Raw genomic sequence first — 21762 nt, 5'->3', positions numbered from 1 at the left:
GCTCCCTGGCACCACACCGGCCCCTCCGGGCCCCGACCAAAGGCGGGGGACCCGCCGCGGCTGTTACGAGCGGCGTGGCGATCTCCCCTGCCCTTCCGTCCGGGGGACGGAGCTGCCGGAGCAGGGCAGGAGCAGAAGTGCCCCCTGCGGCATGTCCCGGCAGGACCGGGCGATCCCGCCCCGTCGCTCAGGAGTTGCACCATCCCGGTGCAGCGCTCCTCGCCGGCGGAAGGCGCGGCTCGCCAGGGTCCGGGCACGCTGAGGCTCCTCAGGGGCCCGGGGCTGCTCCTCCACAGCCGCGCCCCCACAACATCTCCGCAATCCCGGTCCGCGCCGGGCGTCCCGCCCGCAATCCCAGCCCCGCACTCCGGCTGCGGCCCCCGGCGCGCTGCCACGTCCCCGCCCGGCGGGGCCAATGGGCGGCGGCGCCAGGTGTGTGTTACCTGCACCACGTGGGCCGGGGGCGGGCAGGTGCTGCCGCGGCCCCGCGCAGAAAAGCTCGCAGCCATTGCGCCTTCCCCAGGAGTGCAGTCAGTGCGGGAGCGGCTACACCCACCTCGGGGAAAAGGGGGTGGGAAAGAGGGGGAGCCGTGTGCCTCCCCCACGCCAAGTCCCTGGGGAGTGAGGCTATAGCTGGGGGTTCTGCCGCTTGGGTCTTGCTTGGAAGCGCCTGGGGCAAGGAAAGTTTCCGGCTTCTTCTCTTTCCCCCCTTCTCCCTTTCCTTCTTTTTATCCTCTCTGCTGGCCCGGTGGCACGATGACGGCGTCTCCCGACTACCTGGTGATTCTCTTCGTGACCACGGCGGGCACCAACGGGGCAAGGTTGGGCTCGGACGAACGAGAGCTGCTCCAACTCCTGTGGAAAGTGGTCGACCTGAGGAGTAAGGAGGTATTTTCACCCGATGGGGGAGCACCCCGACCTGCTGCTCCCCTTGGCGCCTGCCATGCTGGATGCAGGCAGGGTGGTCTCGGCGCTGGGCTGGTAGTGGGTGTCCCAGGCTGGAGCAGGCTCTGGTGGAGGGTAGGGGCTGGTGCTGCAGGTGGGGACTTTCAGCCCGGAGAGCTGACTCACCCCCTCCTCTGCTTTCTCTGGAGCTGGGGTACCTGCATGACGTGCTGGTCCGGCCTGACCACACAGAACTGACGGCTGAGTGCCAGGAGATCACCCAAGTGGATGTGGAGAGCCTGGCACTGGCTCCACCGCTGGAGCAGGCACTGAGACAGGTGACACCCCATACCTGGCCGCTAAGTGCCGGTCTCCTTTGGGAGCTCCCCCGTGGGGTGGAGGTGGTATCATCATCTGCTTATCCCCCACCAGCAGAGCAGAGGAGCCTGGTACGGGAGCAACACAAACACGTGTGGGCCAGAAAGGCCCACAAAGACCTACACTTACAGGCTTTCTCCCTTGCCTTCTCTTTATTTGCCTTGGGAAGAACTGAACCCCAAGAGAGGAAGGTTAGGGTTAGCTATTTCCTGCCATGCTGGACCCTGAGTGAGTTTCAGCTGAGGGTGAGCCCTCATCAGTGTTGGAAGAAGCCAGCTTTAGGTGTCCCCTGTTAAGGCTTGTGCTCCTCAGTCCTGGGAAGATGATGGTGCTGAAGCCTCTAGCTTAACAAGGAAGTGTGTGTGATTCCCATTGAGGGTAGGGCTGAAAGCCTGTCTTCTTTCTGACATGCTTGAGTGCCCTGTCTAAAAAGCTCTTCTGCCCCAGTACTGCCTCAGGTCTTTGCAATCAGCTTTGTCTCATTGCAATGCTCTTGCAAATCTTGAAATGGATTTTATTCTGTGGTGTGGACTGTGTAGCCGTATCTCATTAGAAGGGGGGAAAGTGGTGGTTTCCTTGTGAAGAGATTTATCATGGAAGTTAGCATGTGCTTAAGCTAGTAAGAAACAAATCTACAGAAGTGAAGGAATAGGCTTATATGAAAAAGAATTCCAGCTCTGTGTTCCTGCTGCCCAGGAATAACATGTTACCAACTGATGACACTGCCTAGTGGTGCCACTCTGATCTCTGTAACATGTATGTCTTTTCTTATTCCTGCCAACAGTTTAATCAGTCCGTGAGCAATGAACTGAACATTGGTGTAGGTACTTCTTTCTGTTTCTGTACTGATGGACAGTTGCACATTAGGCAGGTTCTACACCCTGAAGCTTCCAAAAAGGTATGTAGTTGTAGCTTAAGTTTTACTCTTAATGTGCTTTTTATGATTTCTTGCAAAACAAATCAACTTCTCTCTAGTATGAGGGTACCTCCACACAACCACAGCACAAACATTGCTCATATGTAATGTGCTTAGAGGCTAAAGAGCCTGTCTGTGTGGAAGGCATATACAGTGCCCTGTCCTTATGTGGTCTTGAGATGCCTTTTTAAGTTAAATCAGAAGGAAGAGGCTTTTGAGAAAGGAGCAACATCTATATATATACAATAGACTTGTAGCTTCTACAGGGTTAACAGGTGGGATGTGGGATTGTTGCTAAATAATTAACCATCTTAACCATAAACTGTTTTTTGAAGTTTTACATTCATGCCTAGTTATATCAACTTTCAATCTTTGGGTATTGAGTTGACACTCCAAGGGCAGTGTTCATATTTGTAAGGAGCTGAACAGTAGAGTGAGGCAGGCTATGAGTGATGATTGTCCTGTAGTCTGGAGTTTTACATAACTTCAGAGTTGCCAAATCACTAACAGTGTTATGGAGTCCTGACTGCTTTTTGTTAGTGATAGGGTTGCAGCAATATGTGAGTCTCTCTGGTTCTGAAATAACTGCCTCAATATTAATAATACCTCATTTTGTGGTTTGGTATGAACATGCATTGCTCTGTAACTGAGCTGTTCTGCTCCTCTCATTGTACTTGACTTCTGTGCCCATCAATTTGCTGTCCCATCTTTGAAGGGACACTGCTGCAGGTCTGTGCTGTTACAGAAGTGATCCTGAATGAGCTTGGTTGTAGTACTTGTTTGTGCTTTAAGTATTGATAGCTTTGAAGGCTTAGAAGAGGAACAGTGAGCATTATTCACAGTGAAGGGACAGTTCTTATATATATAACTTGCCTTCTATGACATAAAATATGAGAAAATGTGGAAACAGGTTTTTAAGAGACTTTCTTCTTGGCTAATAAAGTGAAACTTGTTATCCATTTAAATTATGTAAGCAAAAGAAGGGACACATCCTATAGTTATTTTAGTTGGTTTGATGGCAGGGATCCTTTTTCTGTATCATAACAGGGTCACAGACAGGCATCAAATCTTTATCGAAATCTTCTGTTGCTCTTTTGTTAAGAATGGTTCATTTATAATTTGCTTTGTGCTGCCTGTAGATTAAGTAAACCAGATGCTTATGAGACTTGTAATAGTTTTTTGATGAATATCCTAGTGCAGGGATTGGAGTGTGGGATCACTAAGATCCAGATAGGCAGAAATCTCGAGGCTCTTGAGAAGATATTTATTTCTAAGATATCCATTCTGAAGCCATCTAGCAACTCCTGGTATTCAGAGAATGAATTGGCATCAGCCATTCCAAAAGAACATAAATTAAGTACAGAACTTCATTTCACATTAAGGAAGAAAATCATGCTTAAAACTAGAGCAGGAAATGTTGGCAAGCCCATCTGCATTTTCATAAGTCTTAAAAGAGTAGTGTTTGCCTAATACACCTGTCCATATGCTAAGATAAGCTCTAATGTTCTCAAAGCAGAATTTGTTTTAGAGCCTAAACTGTGTTCTTTGGGCTCCCAAAATGTGCTTTCACATAGGCTGCTATCTGTTATAATGCCAGCATGCTAACTAGTTGTTAAATCCCAGAAAGCCTTTATCTATAGTCTAGAAAGGCCTTGCAGGCAACAAACAGCCCAAAGGAATATGTAGGTATTCTGTCTGGGGTGAAGAGCTAGCTGAAGGAATAAGGGTTTGCATTGGTTGTAACAGCTGCCCCCAAGACTTCTCCATGTCTTCTCCTTTCCACTCCCAAAAAAATTAGAAGCATGTGGTAGATGTAGTGGTGGGCAAGAAGGGTTTCATTGACTTCTAGTGGGCTGCATAACTTGCTTCTGGCCTTGTATGCTGCAGTTAAAGCAGTTACCATGCATGGGCTGACAACTTCTGCACCATGTCAAACCCTCTTCTGCACAGTCAGATTTTTTATTTCTTGGAAATAAATATTTGAAGTGTGACTATTCTCTAAAAAGAGCCTTTTCTATAAACTAAAATATCTGCTAGTCTTGTGAAATTTGCTTAATTCTACAGACTGAACTGACTACCCTCTGGCTTTATATAGTTAAATTTGCAATCAAGAATTGATGATAAATCTTGCAATAGGAAGCATTTTCTCTGCTACATATATGTTGGATTTGAAGCTCTAGTAATGATGGCAAATGTTTTTCTGGTAGTGCAAAAGCACACTTCTCTTATTAAACAATATAAAGAGAAAGCTGTTTAAGAAAAATGTTTTATGAACATACTTACCTGGCTAAGAAGAGCTATGAAGAGCAATCTGTAGCAAAGAGATTGTTTGTGTTTCCTATCTATTCTAAAGCTATTATTAGAAAGTTTGGTATCTATACACAAAGTAGGTTAAACTCACCCTAATTGACGGTGGTTACTTTATTCATTTTACAGAATATTTCACTGCCTGAATGCTTCTACTCCTTTTTTGACTTGCGGAAAGAGTTCAAGAAGTGTTGCCCTGGCTCACCTGAAGTTAGCAAACTCGATGTTGCAGCCATGACAGAATGTATCCTTTTAACAGTGATGGTGTCTCTGCTGCTGTTACAGTCTTGGCTGAATTTTAGGACAGAGGTGTATGAGTAATGCTTGCAACACATGTTTAGGGGTGGTATAACTTTAATGAGTGACTCGGAGCTGTACTTTGTTTTCTCACAAAGATAAAGATAAAAGCATAAGAGGATGAATGCTTCCATGGAGAAAATCCTGTATTTCTTCTTGACTTCTGTATGTTTTCTTTACCATCTTGATATTTGTCTCTTTAAACGTCACAGTGATGGTGCAGCAGCACTTTTTTTTTTTCAAATTGCTGTTGGAATTGTAATATTAAGTTTGGGGATTGAGTTTTATAGCATCAGTTAGATTTTTATTTTATTTTAGGCAAGAGCAAATGTTGGGAGACTACCTTAGTTTTCAGGAGAGGAGATGGTTATTCTTGCTGTGACCTAGTAGTGAATCTCTAACACAGGAATGCTGTTGCAACATGTGGTATTCAGTCTCAGAGAAGGTGCACATGCTACACCTCACAGGGTGAGGCTTGGCTGGCACCAAGATGCAGTCAGTAGTGTGTTTCCATTTTCAGTGACAGGGATGTCTAAAACTACTTTGTGAATAGTCTGAAGGGGTCTGTAACCCCATCCTGTCTGTCTCTTCCCTCATCTGAACTTGAGAACTGAAGCTGTGATTTGGCTCTGCCTTCTTCCCTGGCAGTCTCCCCTCTTGCTGCAAGCTTCAGTCCCTATCCCAAAAATATTTCTCGCAACAGAGCTACTCAGCTATTGGAGTAGTGGTCACAAAAGTCAGGTATCGAGGAATAAAGGAATTTGAGATGTTTGTTTTTGGTATTGGTGGTTGGTGCTGCTGCTATTGTTTTTAATAACTTTTCTTCTGACTTGCTTTTTGTGTCCCTGAAGTGGTTGCCATTAAGAGGTGATGTCTGTGGCTTCAGAAATTTTTGGGCTTTCACTGCAGAACTAGTATTGCCTGGGCTTTGTACCTGTTGGGGGCATAAAATACACATATGGGGTGGATTTTTGTGTTTAACCATTCTGCTCTGCTTTGTTGTCTACAAATTAAGATTAAACTTGGCTAATGAAGGGGCAAAAATTATTTCTCCCCATATTCTGAAGGAAAGCAGTACATTTAGAGTGTGAATGGATCTGAATCTTTATGTAGAAAAGTGACATAAATGCTGTGGTGCATTGAAACTGGATGATGGAGACTTCTTAAAGTTATGGTCAAAAACTTAATACATTGTTTAGGGAATGTTTTGACACAATCTGAAGAAATTAAAGACAATGAGGTACTTTAGCTGTTTCAGAGAGTTGCCCTTGTTTTCTCCTTATGTGAATGTCTGGGGTATGCATTTCCACTGTGGAAGGAATTGTATGACTGTAGCTACCTGGAGTGTCGCTGGTCAGCTAGGGCATGGTGATGGACTGTGTATTCCTGCTTGCTGGGAGAGGGGGGCAGACCACCCTGTGTTACCTGTTACCACCCAGTCAGGTGACTGTCAGGAGTTAGAGTTAGTGCTGCCTGAGAGCAGTTTTGGCAATTGCCAATAATATTTTTTCCAAGTTCCTAGAAGCTTAGTCAATCTATCCAAATCCACTCAGCTTGAGTCTCAGTTCTGGATAAGATATGCTTCTTAAGGTATATTAACCTAACTTCATTCTGGTCTTGCACTTATTTTTGTGTCTTATTTTGTTTTGTGACTGCGAGGCTCTTATTTGTCAACTTGCTATGTTTATGCAAGATGGCTAAAATCAATTGTCTCTCCCCTATTAATTGTGTGAGTGTGGTAGCAGAGGGTGCAGAGACCAAAAAGGGTAAAGCAATTTTTGTTCTTCTTTTATTGCCAAATATGATAATTTTTTCTCCTCATCTTGCTGAAATGTATCAACTTAATCTCCTCAGTGTCAGAAGCTGCACAGGTTAATTGCCCTTGTAGACCAGGGACGTGTATGTGATGTTTAGGATAAAAAGATTGTTTAAGCAGATGTGGAGTCTAAAGACTAATTCCATAAATTGTATGTGGAGTTGTTTAGTTCTTCTTCCTTCATGTATGGATATGCTGGGGTGTGGACACAAATCAAATCAGAAATAAGTACAGTAGGTTGAAATGAAGCTGCAGATTAGCTCATAGAATCTGATCAAGCTCTTTTTATTCTGGTAGAAAGTGCAACTTCTTGGCCTCACAGGTAAAGAGGGTGTATGACCCTTCCACGATTTCTGCCACAGAAACTAGAGTGTGCCAGATACATTAGCATTTGTAAATGTAAGTCTCAAATACCTAGTCAGCTCCATACTAAAACCTTCCATGGTTGAAGGATGGAAGGTTTTAGTATGGAGCTGACTAGATATTTGAGACTTGCATTTACAGACTGGTAGAAGCATGAGTAGAAGGATTTTTGGGCACATCCCTTCATATGCTTACATCTCCATTTATATGTGTATAGCCTGGTTGTGATCAGTAAGAGGAAACTTTTACTCTATAAAATAGTTAGCAGAAAGTTGGGTATTAATCTACAGTCATTGAAGTTATTAAATTCTTCAAAAGCTTTTGTTTTGATGGGTCACTTTTGATCAAATAACAAATTACAGGCAAATGAGAAATGTACACAGCTGTTCCCAGCTGTCAGGGGAGATAACTTCCTACAGCACAGTCAATTCCAGATACATATTTCAGTATACAGTACACTGGATTGTAGGTGCTTGGCTATGTATTTCTTGCAGACAAGGCAAGCACAATCTTGTAAAAGAGCATAGAGATAATAGACTGAATAACTGGCTGGATTTTTCTTCCTTTAGAAAGTACTTTGTGGACTTACTCTCTCAGGAGACTACTTGAAATTTGTGTACAGCAATGAAACCATGCCAAACTTAAGAACTCAGGTGAAAGCTTTACAAATCTTTACTCCCAATCCCTGCAAGAAGTTATGCATTTCACAACAAACAGCAACTCATTTCTTTTAGATAAAAGTAAAGCAATGTTTCAAATGCTATGAAATTCAAGGAACCAAGGCAGAACTGAGACTAGTTGTAATTATCTCTGAGTACTACTGCTGCCTAACTCATAGTGTCAAAACAGTTCTTGTGTATGAGACAGCTTTCTGGCAGACTTTGTCAGAATTGTGTAAGTGTAATGACAGCAGGACAATTATGAGAAATTTTGAGTAACAAAACTTGGGGAAGTGATCATGTTCCAGCAGAGAAAAGGACTTAGGTCTGTCGACATTTTTTTTTTTATCTGTGAGCATACAAAGGAGGAGGGTTGTTCTTGCACCCTCTGTACCTCCCATACTTGCTACACTTCTTGATTTGCAAAGCTTGCTGAGCCAGTTTTCAGCCTGTGAGTGCCTTCAGGGTGGAGTGAATAAAGCTTGCATGACTATTCCTATTAGGTTTGCAGAAGACTCATCCTTTGCCTCGAGATTGGGTGTGCAGAAGCTATTAAATGGCAAATAGCACTTGCTTCCTCCCGTACTTGGTTTGCTCCATTCACTTCTGAACTGGATGTGTGAGGATAATTTCTTACTAGGAGTATCTGCCAGTGTTGTCAGTAGAAACTCAGGGGCACTCCAGAACAGCTTGTTTAATGTGCTGGATAGTGTAGTACTGAAACTTGATTTGTTGGGGTTTTACTGTTTGGTTTGTTTTTGTGTTTTTACCTAGGTGTCTTGGAAACAATAATATGGAGCACAATTATAACCAATAGTGCTTAACTCTGGCAATAAAATGCCCATAATTGGGTATTAGGTGAGAATCTTGGATATTGCTATTTGTATTTCCTGTAATGGTACTCAGGAACTGGCTAATATTATATTACATTACCTTTATGCAAAGCATTATGTAGAAAGATGTAATCTTCTGTCTAAAGGGACTTAAATAAGAAACAGAACAAAGGACAAAGGATCGGTGCAGAGCACAATTGCAGTGCTGTTTCATGTCATCCCAGGTTAAGTTAGTTATTCAATGAGAAAGGAGTTAAGAGACAGTGAGAAGGAATAAGTCTTGGAGGACACTGGCAGTGAATGAAACTGTGCTGCTACACCTGAGGAAATAATTTAGAAGTTTCTTCCATGTTAGAGAGGCTACCCTAATATAGAATATACCTTTCCTTCCTCCTCCCTTTAACTTGCTGAGTGTTGCAGAAGGTGGTACCACAGCTGCACACCAGGATTAAGTAGTTCCTTGTTTCCCATCCTGCCTTATTTGGGACTGTCTTTAGCTTGTTGCTTCATTAAGAATATACATGTAGATGCTACTGCATATATTAGCTCTGGACGGCCATGTCTGGTTTCTAACAGTTCTTTAAATGTGAACTTTGGATTATCCCCTGTAATTGTCTTTCTCCAATTGCCCAGGAGAACCATCCCTTAAATATAAATGTACAGAAACATATAGCTGGTCTCCTATCCCTTCACAGAACAAGGAATAGGCTTTATAGACTATTTAATTTCTATTTTTTCCCAAGTACCATAATTTTTAGTGTCTCTGTCTATAGATGTCTACCTCTGTGTAGTCAATCTTGTTCATTAGAATACAGATTTTTACTTAACATGTTCTTTAAACATGCAGAAAATGATCATTTTTCTTCTCCAGTCTTGCCTAAAAGCTGTGCTTCTAACAAATCAGAGGTGAAGGTGTGAGGTTATGCCTGCAATAATGTTGATTACTTACTTCCTCCTCTCCACTGTGTTTATATTTCTCTAGAGTTTGGCACAACTGACTCCCTGTGTCTGACAACTGCTACCAGCTTTTGTTGGCACTAGAGCATTTTCAGGAACTGCTTCTCCTGTGGACTAGTGTTTTCAGAAAACAGTTTCACTGAAGAATATTATGGGGTGGAGTCCTTGTTTTTTTCCTTGTGTGATGGCTTCTCTTCAAATTCCTGCCCCTCTCACATTGCTCATTCCCCTCTCTAAATGTTGATCACTTGTAGGGATCTTTGGCTCAGCACAAAGGAAATATTGAAATGCCTTTTCAGTTCTGACAGCACAGTCTAAGAGCCAAGCACATGTGTATGCATGTCCCCTGCTGGAATAACTATTGAAACTCCTGCCCCATGTCTCTTGACTTTTGACAGAGGAAACACTTTTCCAAAATCTTCATAAAACTTGGTCAGGCAAGACTGGGGTTCCAACACCTGCACCATCAGCAGCTTCTGGTTCCCTCTGTGAACAGCAGAGGCTCTGCACAAGCCCAGTGTGGAGCTGTTAGGTGCTACAGGGGGAACAGTGTCAGGAAAGGGAGGAGGAGCACTACTCTGCTCTGATATACAAGGTGCCCAGAAACATCTGTGTGGTGCTGCTTAGGCACCTTCTCTGTCAGTCTGTGGGTTATTTTTCTTTCCAACCCCCCCCTTTCTGGGGACAGAGGAGGTAGTGAGCTTGAGCTTGTTTAAAGCTTAGGAAGAGAGACTGTGATTAAGAAATTTTTTGTTGTCATAAATAGTCGTAATCTCTTAAACCATGCTTTGGAGTTGCTCAGGCTTTTTGGCTTGGTTTTTAAGAAAACTATTTGATGTTCCTTAGTACTTTACCCTCCCCCTCCTAGTACCTTCTTTGAGGTAAAGGCAATAACTAGGAAACTATTTATAGTCCAGCAGTTGGAGGGGAGGAATCACTGGTTTAAGTATTCTGGTTTTTACACTAAGATAATTCACTAAAGCTTCAAATGTTCTTCTAAGACTAAGCATCATCCTCTCACATTCCATACTCCAATGGACACTTAAAAACCAGCAAAGCTTCAAAATCAAGTTAGCCTGAAGTGTATTTTGTTGGCACAACAGCTTTCCCTTCCTTGCTGTGTAAGAGGAATGCGTTAATTCAGTTCAAGTTATTTTTCACTTGCAACAAGACAACTGTTCAACAGTTTTTTAAAAATCTGTTTCTGTAGGATGTCTTGCTGTCATCCTATGAATAATAGGGAAGACCTTATCCCACAAAGAAATTTGTGCTGGCTCACCTGTTGATGAGATGATACAACAAAGCTAGTATGGGGTGTTTGTTTCCAACAGAAACTGTTCTGTTCCCTGCACTTCATGTAGGCATCTGACAACTCAAATGTTGCTCAGCTCTAGGTAGAGAAAGCAGGTTTCCTCTAAAATAGGAATGCTATCTTGGACCATGTAGCAACCTTTGGACATCATAATGAGGGCTCTGGAGCATTTGAAATGTGTTTAATGTAGTCTGGGGGGCATGTGGACAAGTAATTGGTGCCCTTGGCTGTTTTCAGTGTGTTGCATTATTGTACCTCCATGTTAGGATGGGTCTTGTTTAAGAAACTCTCATTTTTGTTCTGAAGTCTTGATGCAAACTGATAAAGGGAGTAAAAAGTGAAACACTTATTCCCAGATTTCCTTATTTTTGTTCTGTTCTTGATTACATTTTTTACCCCTCAGTCCTCAAAGAAAAAGAGTGAAAAAGACCTTTTTAAAAATTTGCTTAATGAATAATGGAGTAGAATTGCAAATAATCTTGCAGTCCTGTAGCTTGGTGTTGGAGAGCAAATATAATGGAAAACAGGAGATACCATAGTAAACTGTTTACAGTTGTCTGAAAAAAAAATAATCTTTCTAAGGCTGTCCTGGGACAGGATGCTTCCTGCAGTCATTTCCAAAATCCTTTGGACTGAAGCTATGGGTTGTGGGGCTCTGTTTTACCTCTTGACAAAACACATGACTGGTGACTCTAACCAGATTCTCAAAATGCTTCTGTGCAACAGCACAAAACTTGGGTTATAACTTCTAATAGGCAAGGTTTAGACAAGGTGTCACTTATGAATTTTGTTGAAGTGGTGAGATACTTGCTCTGCTTTGGGATTTACCTGGTCAAAAAGTACGTGGTATATCCCTCCATTTCTGGAGCTTTTAGTTGATTGTTTGCTTCTTCTCCTGCCCCAAATCTTCCCCTGAAGATTAAAGAGGACGTTAATTAAAGAGCACAGGGCTCCAGTCTCTTCCACATGCATCAGTGTATCTGTCAAACATACATTTTAAATACATGTCCTTATTATGGGGTCTCCTGTCCCCAGACGCTTTCTCTAGTGACCTTGCACTCCCACAGGTGGCAGTAACTAGAGGCCAAGGCAGAACAGCTAATGTATCCCAGCAGGAAGATGGATTAAATCTTCCCCTGAGAAGCAACATACAAGGACAACATGGAAATGTTGCTGTAGCAGGAAACCAATTAGAAATCTGTTTGGTGATGATTGACTTAACTCCAGCAAAAAGATTTAAATCTTGACAAGAGCAGTCCAGCGTTTCCCTATGGAGCCTCTCAAGTTGAAGATATGGGGAATATTATTTTAACATTAATATCTGAACCATACAGTAAGTGATTATGATGAATGAATTTTCTTTGTTCCTTCTTTGGTTTTGCTGCCTGTCCTGTACATTGACAAAATAGGAAATAACTTGTGCTCTGTTTCATAGATCACAGATTTTCAGATCCAGAAAGGGTGAACTACAAATTTGAAAGTGGGCCTTGGTAAGTACTTCCTCCCTCTTCTTGTTGCACATGTTTCAATCCCCACCACTTTTTTAAGGTTACTGTTTAGATCAGCTGTACTTCTCTCTTCCTAATTTGCTGATAGCTGTTACCATTATATTTATTTACCTTCCCACTGCTAGGGGAATTGATTAGATCCTTCAAGTGGGAAAAGAAACAGGCAATCTATGATCAGATGCAAACCTGTTTTCTTGTTAGGCTTCAGTGTTGCCTGTTAGCTGCTGAGAGTTCTGTGTTCTGCTAATAAGTGCTTATAATGGGTACTAAGTGTGTTGTGCTATTAACAAAGAATAAGCAGTGTTTCAGAAATAACCCTATTAGTTACTAGCTATTGCACTCTTCCTGCAATTTACTACACAGGTACTGCATATACAGAATTTTTTTAATAGGGAAGAAACACTTTCATAAAGATATCATGCCAGGAGTACTGTGCTACCACTCAGTTGTTTAATCTATGGTGATTCTTATTCCCAAATATGTTTTAAACATAAAGCTTTATCTGCTTTTGTTGCCTGCTTTGTTGCTTGGGTAGTTGATTATGGGCTTTTTTTTTTTAGTATAACTGCCTTTTTTCTGTGTGTAAATACAGATTTTTCTCAGTGGTTTTCTCAATGATTTCTCTGCAATAACACAAGATACTTGTGTTAAACTGACCTTATTTATACTCCCATCTTACACAAACACTTCCCTCTTTCAGATTAAGGATCTGTCATAACGGTAGATGATGCTTATACTTTTGAGTGAAAAGTAAGAAAAAATGCAACATTGGTAGACGGTATCCAGAGAGATTAGCTCAGAGGCTATGTTCAGCCTTGTTCTAAGCTTTTTCCTTTTCACTAACAAAATTCTGGGATGAAGTGGAAGGTTCACATTTTATTTGAGATAATGAGAAGTACAGAACTCAGAGGCAAGGGGGAGCAGTTTGAGACAGATATCTACAGAAAGACCACCTGAGAAATTAAAATGTGAGTGAGAAACATGACCCACCAGGCATACCACAGCCCTTTTGTATGCGAGAGTCCTCTACTACTGAACAACACTTCATCTACTTAATCAATCACTTAAGCTCTTTCGTGCAAAAAAGCTGTTCCTGTGATAACCAGAAAGGCAGGCTTGGGTAGCTGTGAGGTTTTGTTGAACTTGACACTTTGAAGAAATAGGGGAACAAAAGGGACTGTAGTAATGACCAATTAAATCTGGCTTTCTGTGGCTAAGCTATTCCCATGCTAAGCAGCCAATGTAGCCTTTAGCTATGTTAGTCTCTAATAGCACAGTGATGGCCCCTTGACTCTTCAGGCCAGAGTCCTCTGTGTGCTGTGTACAGCCCTGAACAGATTTGGTCTTGGCTTGTGACTGGTTCTAATACACTGTCACAGTAGAAATAATAAGCAGTAATGTCTGTTATATCTAATTGTTCTGCTTCAATGTCTACCTAGCTAGATTGGAACTGCAGGTACTTGATTTTTATACCAGTAACCCTCTTCAGATAATGGAGAAGCGCAAATGATGTCAGGAAAGGGAAATTAACTGGGAATATGATTGAAGAGATGACAGCTCAAAGAGTAAATGTGGTAAAGCATGAAAGGCGAACTTGGAAAGGGGCAATTTAACAAAGCAAACTGTCCCTTGGAGAGACTCGTACAGGGGCTTTCAATTGTTGGTGGCACTTGGGCCTCACTGCCTTGGCATTGCTATCCAGCAGACATGGAGCAGGGACAGAAGCCTGTTCCTGGAGTATAAATGACAAGCAGACAGGTTGGTGTATGGCAGATGTCTCTGCATTACCACTTCTTTCTGTGCCTGCAGCAGCAAGATGGAACTTGTGGATGACAATGCTGTTATCCGTGCAAGAGGATTGCCATGGCAGTCATCTGACCAGGACATAGCGAGGTTCTTCAAAGGTCTAAATATTGCCAAGTGAGTAGTGAAGAATTTACTTGTACCTTTGTGGCTCTTCAGCTGCATAGGTCATGGAGTTTCATCTCTTGATTTAAATCTTGCAGAGGAGGTGCTGCACTCTGTCTCAATGCCCAAGGTAGGAGGAACGGGGAGGCTCTTGTGAGGTTCGTGAGCGAAGAGCATAGAGATCTAGCACTACAAAGGCACAAGCATCACATGGGGAACCGATACATAGAGGTGGGTGACATGGTGGGCTTTGAAATCCTCTTCTTGAAACGAATGCAAATTACACACCAATCACGTGTTCCTTTTTTTTCCTTTAGGTATACAAGGCAACAGGTGAAGACTTCCTTAAAATTGCAGGAGGTAATTTTGAGGGGATGAAAAGGGATGCTTTGTTCCATCAGCATCTCTAACTTTTGGCTGCAAAATGCTCCTGTTGAATGTGGCCCCTTTTCCTGTCTTTGAACAAGAAGTTGGCTGGTGTATTGATTATTATGTATTCTGCTAGCAGCAGTCCAAGATGATCCATGATCTGTCTGCCTCTCTTCCACATTCTTGCCATTTTCAAGCAGCCTGTCAATCAGGATTTGATTGGGCAAAGTGATCTTGTATATGAACTTAATTTGTTAGGTCATCTTCATGATAGTGGGAATCTAAATGCTATTGATTGCTGAAAAAATGAAACCAGAGTAGTTTTTCAAAACAATGTAACTGCTGTTGCTGTGGAGGCATGCATGTAAGAACAAACAGATATCACAGTGTAAATACAAGGGATTTATGGAACTGATTTTCTTCAAATGAAATCTTTGCCTCAGACTTAAGGGGGAGGATTTAGGGGAGATACTTATTTAAGGGGAATCTTGAAATATTTGCTGATAATTGAGAGGCTGCAAAATTTGCTCTTCAAGCTCTCTCTTAATCTCTTTTTCTTCCCCTTTGTCTGCAAGCATATAAAATTTGAATTAAGAGCCAATGAGCTGTTTTATCTGCAATACTACTTTAAGTTCCTCTTTGCTTCCTGACTGAGATTTGGGCTGAGGTTTGTAAGTGACTAACTGGAGATCTGAGCTTAAGGCTTCAGAGTGGGAGATGCTGTTAAGCTGTCAACTCCATAGCTAACTGATAGGTTTGGAAGGAAAGATAAGGAAAGACATTGCACAGTGACATTCATGAAGAATGGTGTGTCTGGTACAACCAAACTCTGCAGAATAAGAGAGCTGTAAGTGAAAGGACTGTATTAAGATATGAATTTGGTTAGCAGCTACCTTTGAATAAGGTTGTGTTATTAGCACCGCTGGTCTTTTGAAGGTACTGAATGTAGAATTGTCAGACTTTGACAGTTCTGTTGATATAGGATGAAATCCCTGAGCTGTTTTCAATCTGCTCTTCCAGCTTTCTTTCCCAGAACAATGATCTGGTGACTTGGTTGCCATATATTATGGCTCCAGAGCATTCCAGAGGTATTCCACAGTTAGACAAGTGGAACAATAGCACAGGTCCCGCTCACACAAGAGGTTGACAGATTTTGCTTTCCTTGAGCTTTGAATGTTGCAAGTACTTCCTATTTTTCCTTTTAATAAACATCAATCTCCTCTAAATGATGGGGTAACATGATTTTTATATACTAGACTGAAGTGCTTCTGTACTTTTTCTTGTTAAAGGTACTTCCAATGAGGTTGCACAGTTCTTGTCAAAAGAAAACCAAGTGATTGTCAGGATGCGAGGCCTTCCTTTCAATGTAACAACAGAAGAAGTGCTGACTTTCTTTGGCCAGCACTGCCCTGTAACAGGAGGAAAGGAGGGAGTCCTGTTTGTCACTTACCCTGACAGCAGGCCAACAGGAGATGCCTTTGTCTTGTTTGCTTGTGAGGAATATGCACAAAATGCACTGAAAAAGCACAAGGATTTGCTGGGGAAAAGGTACATTGAACTCTTCCGGAGCACTGCAGCAGAAGTTCAGCAGGTAGGTGCAAACCTTTCAAATGTTGGCTTTTTGTAGTCCAAACTTCTATGTTGGCAGTAGAAGAAGCCAATCATCCTGGGCCTTGACTTGAAAGCTTCTTTTACCTTTTCTCACTCTTGACTCTTGCTGAAATGAGTATTGTCTGAATTTCTGTGGAGACTTTGCTCCCTTGAAATGTAAGATCTTATGGTATAGGGGCGTTCTCAATCATATACAAACCTTTGGGATTTTGGCTTCCAATAGCTCTGTGAAATGTGGATGTGGGTCTTGTGCTTCACACTATATATTCTGAACTTGACTATGTCCAGTGATTATCTATTCAGGAGTGTTTAGCAACAAATCTTGAGCTAAAAGGTTTATCTTTAGTCAGTGACACAAAAAAGCAAAGCCTTTTGATATAGTGGTCCTCTCCAGTGTAATGTATCTGAAGAATTCTACAAATTGTCTTTAAGGGCAGATCTCTGCCATCTTCTGCAGATGCACAGCTACCTGGCAGAGGGTGATAGGAGTTTCAAAGTGATGAGTCTGCATTAACAGGGCTTGGTGGACCATTAATTGCAGCTAAGCTGTCAGGGAAAGGGAGGAGAGCTGAGTGGACTGTTAAAGGCTCCAAAAATATTTGCAGAGCTTCAGTAGAGGTAGATACCTTTTAGAGTCATGCCTAGAAGTTATCTGAGATGCAAATTGTAGCCATGTCATTGCATCCAAGAAATTATGCAGCTCTGTTCTCCCTAATATGTAGAGATTTCAGTGCTTTGTTTAAAAGATGACATTAGTGATTAGAAGGCAGAGCCACAGTGCTCACTTGTCATTGCATTTTTCTCGAGTACTTTCATATGGTTTTGTTTAGTAAAACCTTCTGATAGCTGTATAAATGCAAATAAATATTCATCTTGCTCAGAGAGAGTTCAGGAGTAGTTAGTATTCAGTAGTTAATATTCAGGATTGAATATTCAGGCAACTTTTCACCAGACAGGGTTTTTGCTGTTATAATTATTAACATGAAATCTCAAAGTGTAAGTGTCATGGGTACTGTGACTTGGTAATGCTCCTAATGTTTCTTGAATGGACTATGGCAGGCACAGTTAGAGATGTATGGTAGTGAAATGTGCTTCTAGTTCCCAAACTCTCCTAAAGGTTTGCAGAGGAGATATTTTTGGGTAGAAGTGTCATCAAGACTGTAGATGGTAGAATGTTTTAGGATAGTTGCACAATAAAAATACTGTAGATATACAGGTTTCATGTCCTAAGATCTCTATTGAGACTTGCATTATCTGTTCAAGTAAATTTCCCAAAACAAAACTGTTTTTAAAGAAAAACCCAAAAATTTTTTAGAACAATAGCATGACTATTTATCATAGAATGACTATAGAAGTCTGATAGATTCTGAGCTTAAACCACAATACAGTGCTTAGAAATCAGATATTTTGCAGTTAATATTTCTAACTAGTTCATTGTATCTTAAAATACTGCCCAGAGTGAAAACAGGTGGCATTGGGGTTGTGTTTACTCCTTCTAGGTTGAAGAATGAGTAAGGAGGCTTCTGTAATCTGTTTTTGTTTTGCACAGGTGCTGAACAGGTACTCTTCCACACCTCTCATTCCTCTCCCAACACCTCCAATTCTTCCAGTATTACCTCAACAATTTGTGCCTCCCACTAACATCAGAGACTGCATACGTTTGCGTGGTCTTCCCTATGCTGCTACTATAGAGGACATTCTGGAGTTCCTGGGAGAGTTTTCTACAGATATTCGGACCCATGGAGTTCACATGGTTCTAAATCACCAGGTTGGTAGGCAACGTGTTTCTAGCCACTCTGCCAAATGCTTGTACATGTGAATACAGTCCTGATGATGATATTCATAGGGAAGCACCTTTGGGACTAGCAGTAATTGTATTAATGTGCCTCCTGCTCTCCTCTTAAAGTTTGCTGGCAATAGATGACTTGAACCCTGCTGTGCAGACTGCTGCATTTGCTGTAGAGTAGTTTCTTTCACTGAGACATGTGCTGAAAGCTAAGCCAGTCTTGGAGGGGTTGGTGCTCCCAGAATAGCAGCCATGATCCTGAGCTGTGGGAGGCTTGAAGTGAAGAGTCTTGCTCAACAGCGTGCATGATTCCTCTCGTACCTGGTGAGAAGTGCCATCAAAACACAAGAGTGGGCAGTGTTAGCTCTCAAAGGAGTGGTTTGTCCCTGCCTTGCTGAACAATGTGCCACAAGTATATTTGAGGACAAATGTGACTGCAGCCTTCTAGAGACAGGAATTCCCATGTCAAAAGTCAGAAGGTTTCCTGTGTTCTTGCTTTCTTTAAACAGTCACAGCTAAGCACCAAGATTAACAGCTCATTGATGTGTATAAAGTGTCACATCTTTGCCATTGTTTTATGGAAGCAATTTCTATGAAAACCATTTAGACAAAGGATTGTGCATTCTTGTGATCTTTATCTTTCTATTCTTGTGACTTCAGGGGGAGGAATCCTTTAACTCCATGGAGATGCTCTGAGTGGTTCAGTGGAACAAGCCGATTAAAAAACTGTATAAAAATTATGGTTCTAAAATTGTTTTAGCTTAGGCTGAATGTCAACCAAAACTAAAAAATACTTCCTGGTCCCAAGTAGGACTTCTGTGTTTCAGGAATATGGGGATGGAGAAGGGACTGTAGTTATTTCAGTACTTGTCTATCTAAAGACATTCCTGTGTCTGTGGAAACTTGACCTAGACAAGGCTAAAAAAACTGTAATGAATGTGTAGTGCTGGGAGAGACTAAGAAAAGTGCAAATACTGAAGCACAAGTAATGCTTTACAGTAGTATCAGCCCTTGACAGCACTAATTAAAGAACCTGGATAAGGAAATAGGTGTATGCATATAACCCTAAGGGCTGTCTGCTACTCTTGCTCTGCCTAAAGCTATCAGACTTTTTTTTTCTCCCCAAATACTGCTTTTGCCTGACTACTAGGTTTTTATCTTTCTCGAAGTTCCCAGGTTTCAATCCTCTAATCATAAACAACTGTGTAAAGGATGCTGACAATGTTGTTGTCCGCTCCAAAATGAGATGGCTTGAGTTAGAGCCAGCTTCAGATTTCTCTAGTTTTGGCTACTTCAAATCAGCAGCTGCATGTGGCTAAAATAACTCCTCCCAGTGGTGTATCCCACTCATTTACACATATAAAGATGGTTTTTTTCCTCTCTGCAAGCTCATACCAAATGTTAGGCTAGTTAGTACTTTACTAAAGCATCCCAGCCCATGTTGGTCTTCAGAAAATAAAATTTAAAACAAATTGTTTAGCAATGAGCACTTTTATAATGAATATTAAAAATCACAGGTAATAAATAGGGACTAGATCTTCCAATTCTGCATTCATAGTAAATTTGCAAGAGCAGGTCTCAAAGCACCAAAGTACTACTGAATTACAGTCTCTCCCATAGGTGTCTTTTTTTTTTTAGATATAGATGTAACAAGTTACAATGTAGCTTAATCAAAACAGGTGAATAAATACAATCAAGTTATTACAAGTGGGAAAAACTTTAGAGAGGAGAGCTTAAACATGCTGGTGAGTGCTCAGGATGACTGGCTGTACTTGACTTTGGAGATGAATATATTTGACTGAAGAGACTTATAACAGCACAAATTATTCCTGTTCTGCTCCCTCATGGAACCTACATTTCTTTTTTGTCTGCCTTGTTTGTAGGGACGTCCATCAGGAGATGCTTTCATTCAGATGAAATCTGCAGATCGAGCCTTCCTGGCTGCACAGAAGTGTCATAAGAAGACTATGAAGGACAGATATGTTGAAGTCTTTCAATGTTCTGCTGAAGAGATGAACTTTGTATTAATGGGGGGCACTTTAAATCGAAATGGCTTGTCCCCGCCACCATGTAAGTTACCATGTAAGTTTTGCTTGGGTCTTGCACTATGCTCTACACTGTGTGTGGGTAGGTATTGGAGCTGCTTTGCTGACTCTTGTCCTGGTTCTTAGGTAGCATTATGAGATGGGGATGTTAAAATAAGGTCTTTTGTCTTCAATCATCACCAGCTTGCAATCATTATTTTTCCCTTTGGTTGTAAATTACTATGACTGAAGAACTACTTTTGCTTTTCCAGTGGCAAATTTTCCCTCCCCTCCTTGAAACTTTAATTGGTTGGGGTGAGTGATGATTCTGAAAAGTAATTTCTAAGCCCTACCTAGACCTTAAAGAACCTTTTTGTATTTTAACTGATCTGTACTTATATTTTTTTGTCATGGTGAGCATGTCAAGTAAGAGATCTTCCCTTTTCAGTTCCAAAACTTAATTTGAGAAAGCATAGGTAATGCTCCCCTTTGAGACTTAATCATGTGTTCTGCCTTTTGAACTGCAACTGAATGAACTCTTCCTTTGCTTTTTGCTGTTCATATGAAATGGAGGTTGGCTTTGAGGGAGTGAAATACACATGGCTTCTGCCTTAGAGAATTGCAGAATTTGTATTTCCTTTTAAATTTTGATTCTCAGACCTACTAGGGTGAACACTGACTTCTATGCAAACTTTTGGGGGAAATACTTTAGGAGCTTAAGGGCTAACTTGCTAAGGCATCTGTGCCACATAAATCTGAGCCTATGGGAAAAATAATACTTTGTTTCCAAAATCATAAATGGGAAGGTAGTCAAGTAGTAGCTTTCTCTGTGTCTCTCTATGCAGGTGTATTTTTTTGGTTGTAGATCTTTTCAGAAAAGTCCTCTACATGCTAGTCAGAGCTGCCAATACAACAGCCAACTTCCTTTGGGGTGTTTTTTTTGAGTGCAAGTAAACCTTCAGCTAATCCTTGGGAGAGTTTTTTTTCTTTCAACAAAAGTATCTTGAGTATGGGTATCTCAGCAGTAGATAGTCCTGTATGTGAAGGCTGTTCCAGATGGGTTGTAACCTGACAGTTTCTAGGACAGGTTCTTGGGCAGAGTTACAAACTTTTGGAAACACACTGGTGAATGTTCCCATTTCCAATTACAAATGCCTGTGATGTATTCCTCAGATAAGGCCGTTTGGCCCTGTCATTCCACATCTTACAATACAGTGAGATGCTGGCTGTAACTCTGAATAGTAAAATTAAAGGCTTACTTTATCTAAAGCTTTATGTTCACTTCTATGGAAATAGGGAGGAGAAGCATTAAGCAAAGGAGGAGGGTGAACTCTCATCAGTGAGAATTCATTTAGGGCCTAACATCTTGCTGAAACAGCACAAAGTACACTTTTGGTTTTTGGTTGTTTATTTTTTTTTTTCATTTAATGCTAACACTTCAAGCTGCAAAGCCATGCCTTTTCTCACTCTGCTGTCAATTAATTAAGGGATAAGCATTACCAGGATGAAAGTCTTCTCTGTTTTGTTGAATGTTAAACAGATCTTTGTCACAGAAACTTACTTCTTACTGTGCAGAAGTCTTGTAGCTCTTGAATGCAGACTTCATTAAAATATGAGCCTAGGAAAGCAAAACTGACCTATGTATCAGAAAGGTACCCTATTCCCAGTGCAAGAGGTGATTTTTTTGGTGTATTTTTGACTTTTCCGTAGGCTGGATGCTAAGTGTAACACTTTGTAGTCACACTTGCATTGGTGGCTCACATTTCTTTTCTGTGGTGAACAAGGATGAGAAGGTTCCCGATGTACTGTGCAGTTGTGTGTGTATGTATTAGC

General features: G+C 41.5%; 1 protein-coding gene across 1 annotated transcript in view; it reads left to right on the top strand.

Moving 5' to 3' along the window:
• The first annotated feature begins 756 nt into the window (after window positions 1–756).
• Window positions 757–21762, top strand: part of ESRP1 (epithelial splicing regulatory protein 1) — a 30235-nt gene continuing 9229 nt past the window's right edge. Inside the window, exons 1-12 of the mRNA XM_066547875.1 lie at window positions 757–888; window positions 1095–1223; window positions 2048–2161; window positions 4616–4730; window positions 11958–12056; window positions 12159–12213; window positions 14041–14151; window positions 14238–14370; window positions 14457–14499; window positions 15798–16099; window positions 17669–17887; window positions 19789–19987. Coding sequence (XP_066403972.1) covers window positions 757–888; window positions 1095–1223; window positions 2048–2161; window positions 4616–4730; window positions 11958–12056; window positions 12159–12213; window positions 14041–14151; window positions 14238–14370; window positions 14457–14499; window positions 15798–16099; window positions 17669–17887; window positions 19789–19987 — 1651 coding nt within the window. The remainder of the gene's footprint in view (window positions 889–1094; window positions 1224–2047; window positions 2162–4615; window positions 4731–11957; window positions 12057–12158; window positions 12214–14040; window positions 14152–14237; window positions 14371–14456; window positions 14500–15797; window positions 16100–17668; window positions 17888–19788; window positions 19988–21762) is intronic.

This window comes from Molothrus aeneus, chromosome 1, assembly GCF_037042795.1.
Source record: "Molothrus aeneus isolate 106 chromosome 1, BPBGC_Maene_1.0, whole genome shotgun sequence".
Taxonomy (NCBI): Eukaryota; Metazoa; Chordata; class Aves; order Passeriformes; family Icteridae; genus Molothrus; species Molothrus aeneus.
This window is presented reverse-complemented; position numbering and strand designations above follow the sequence as displayed.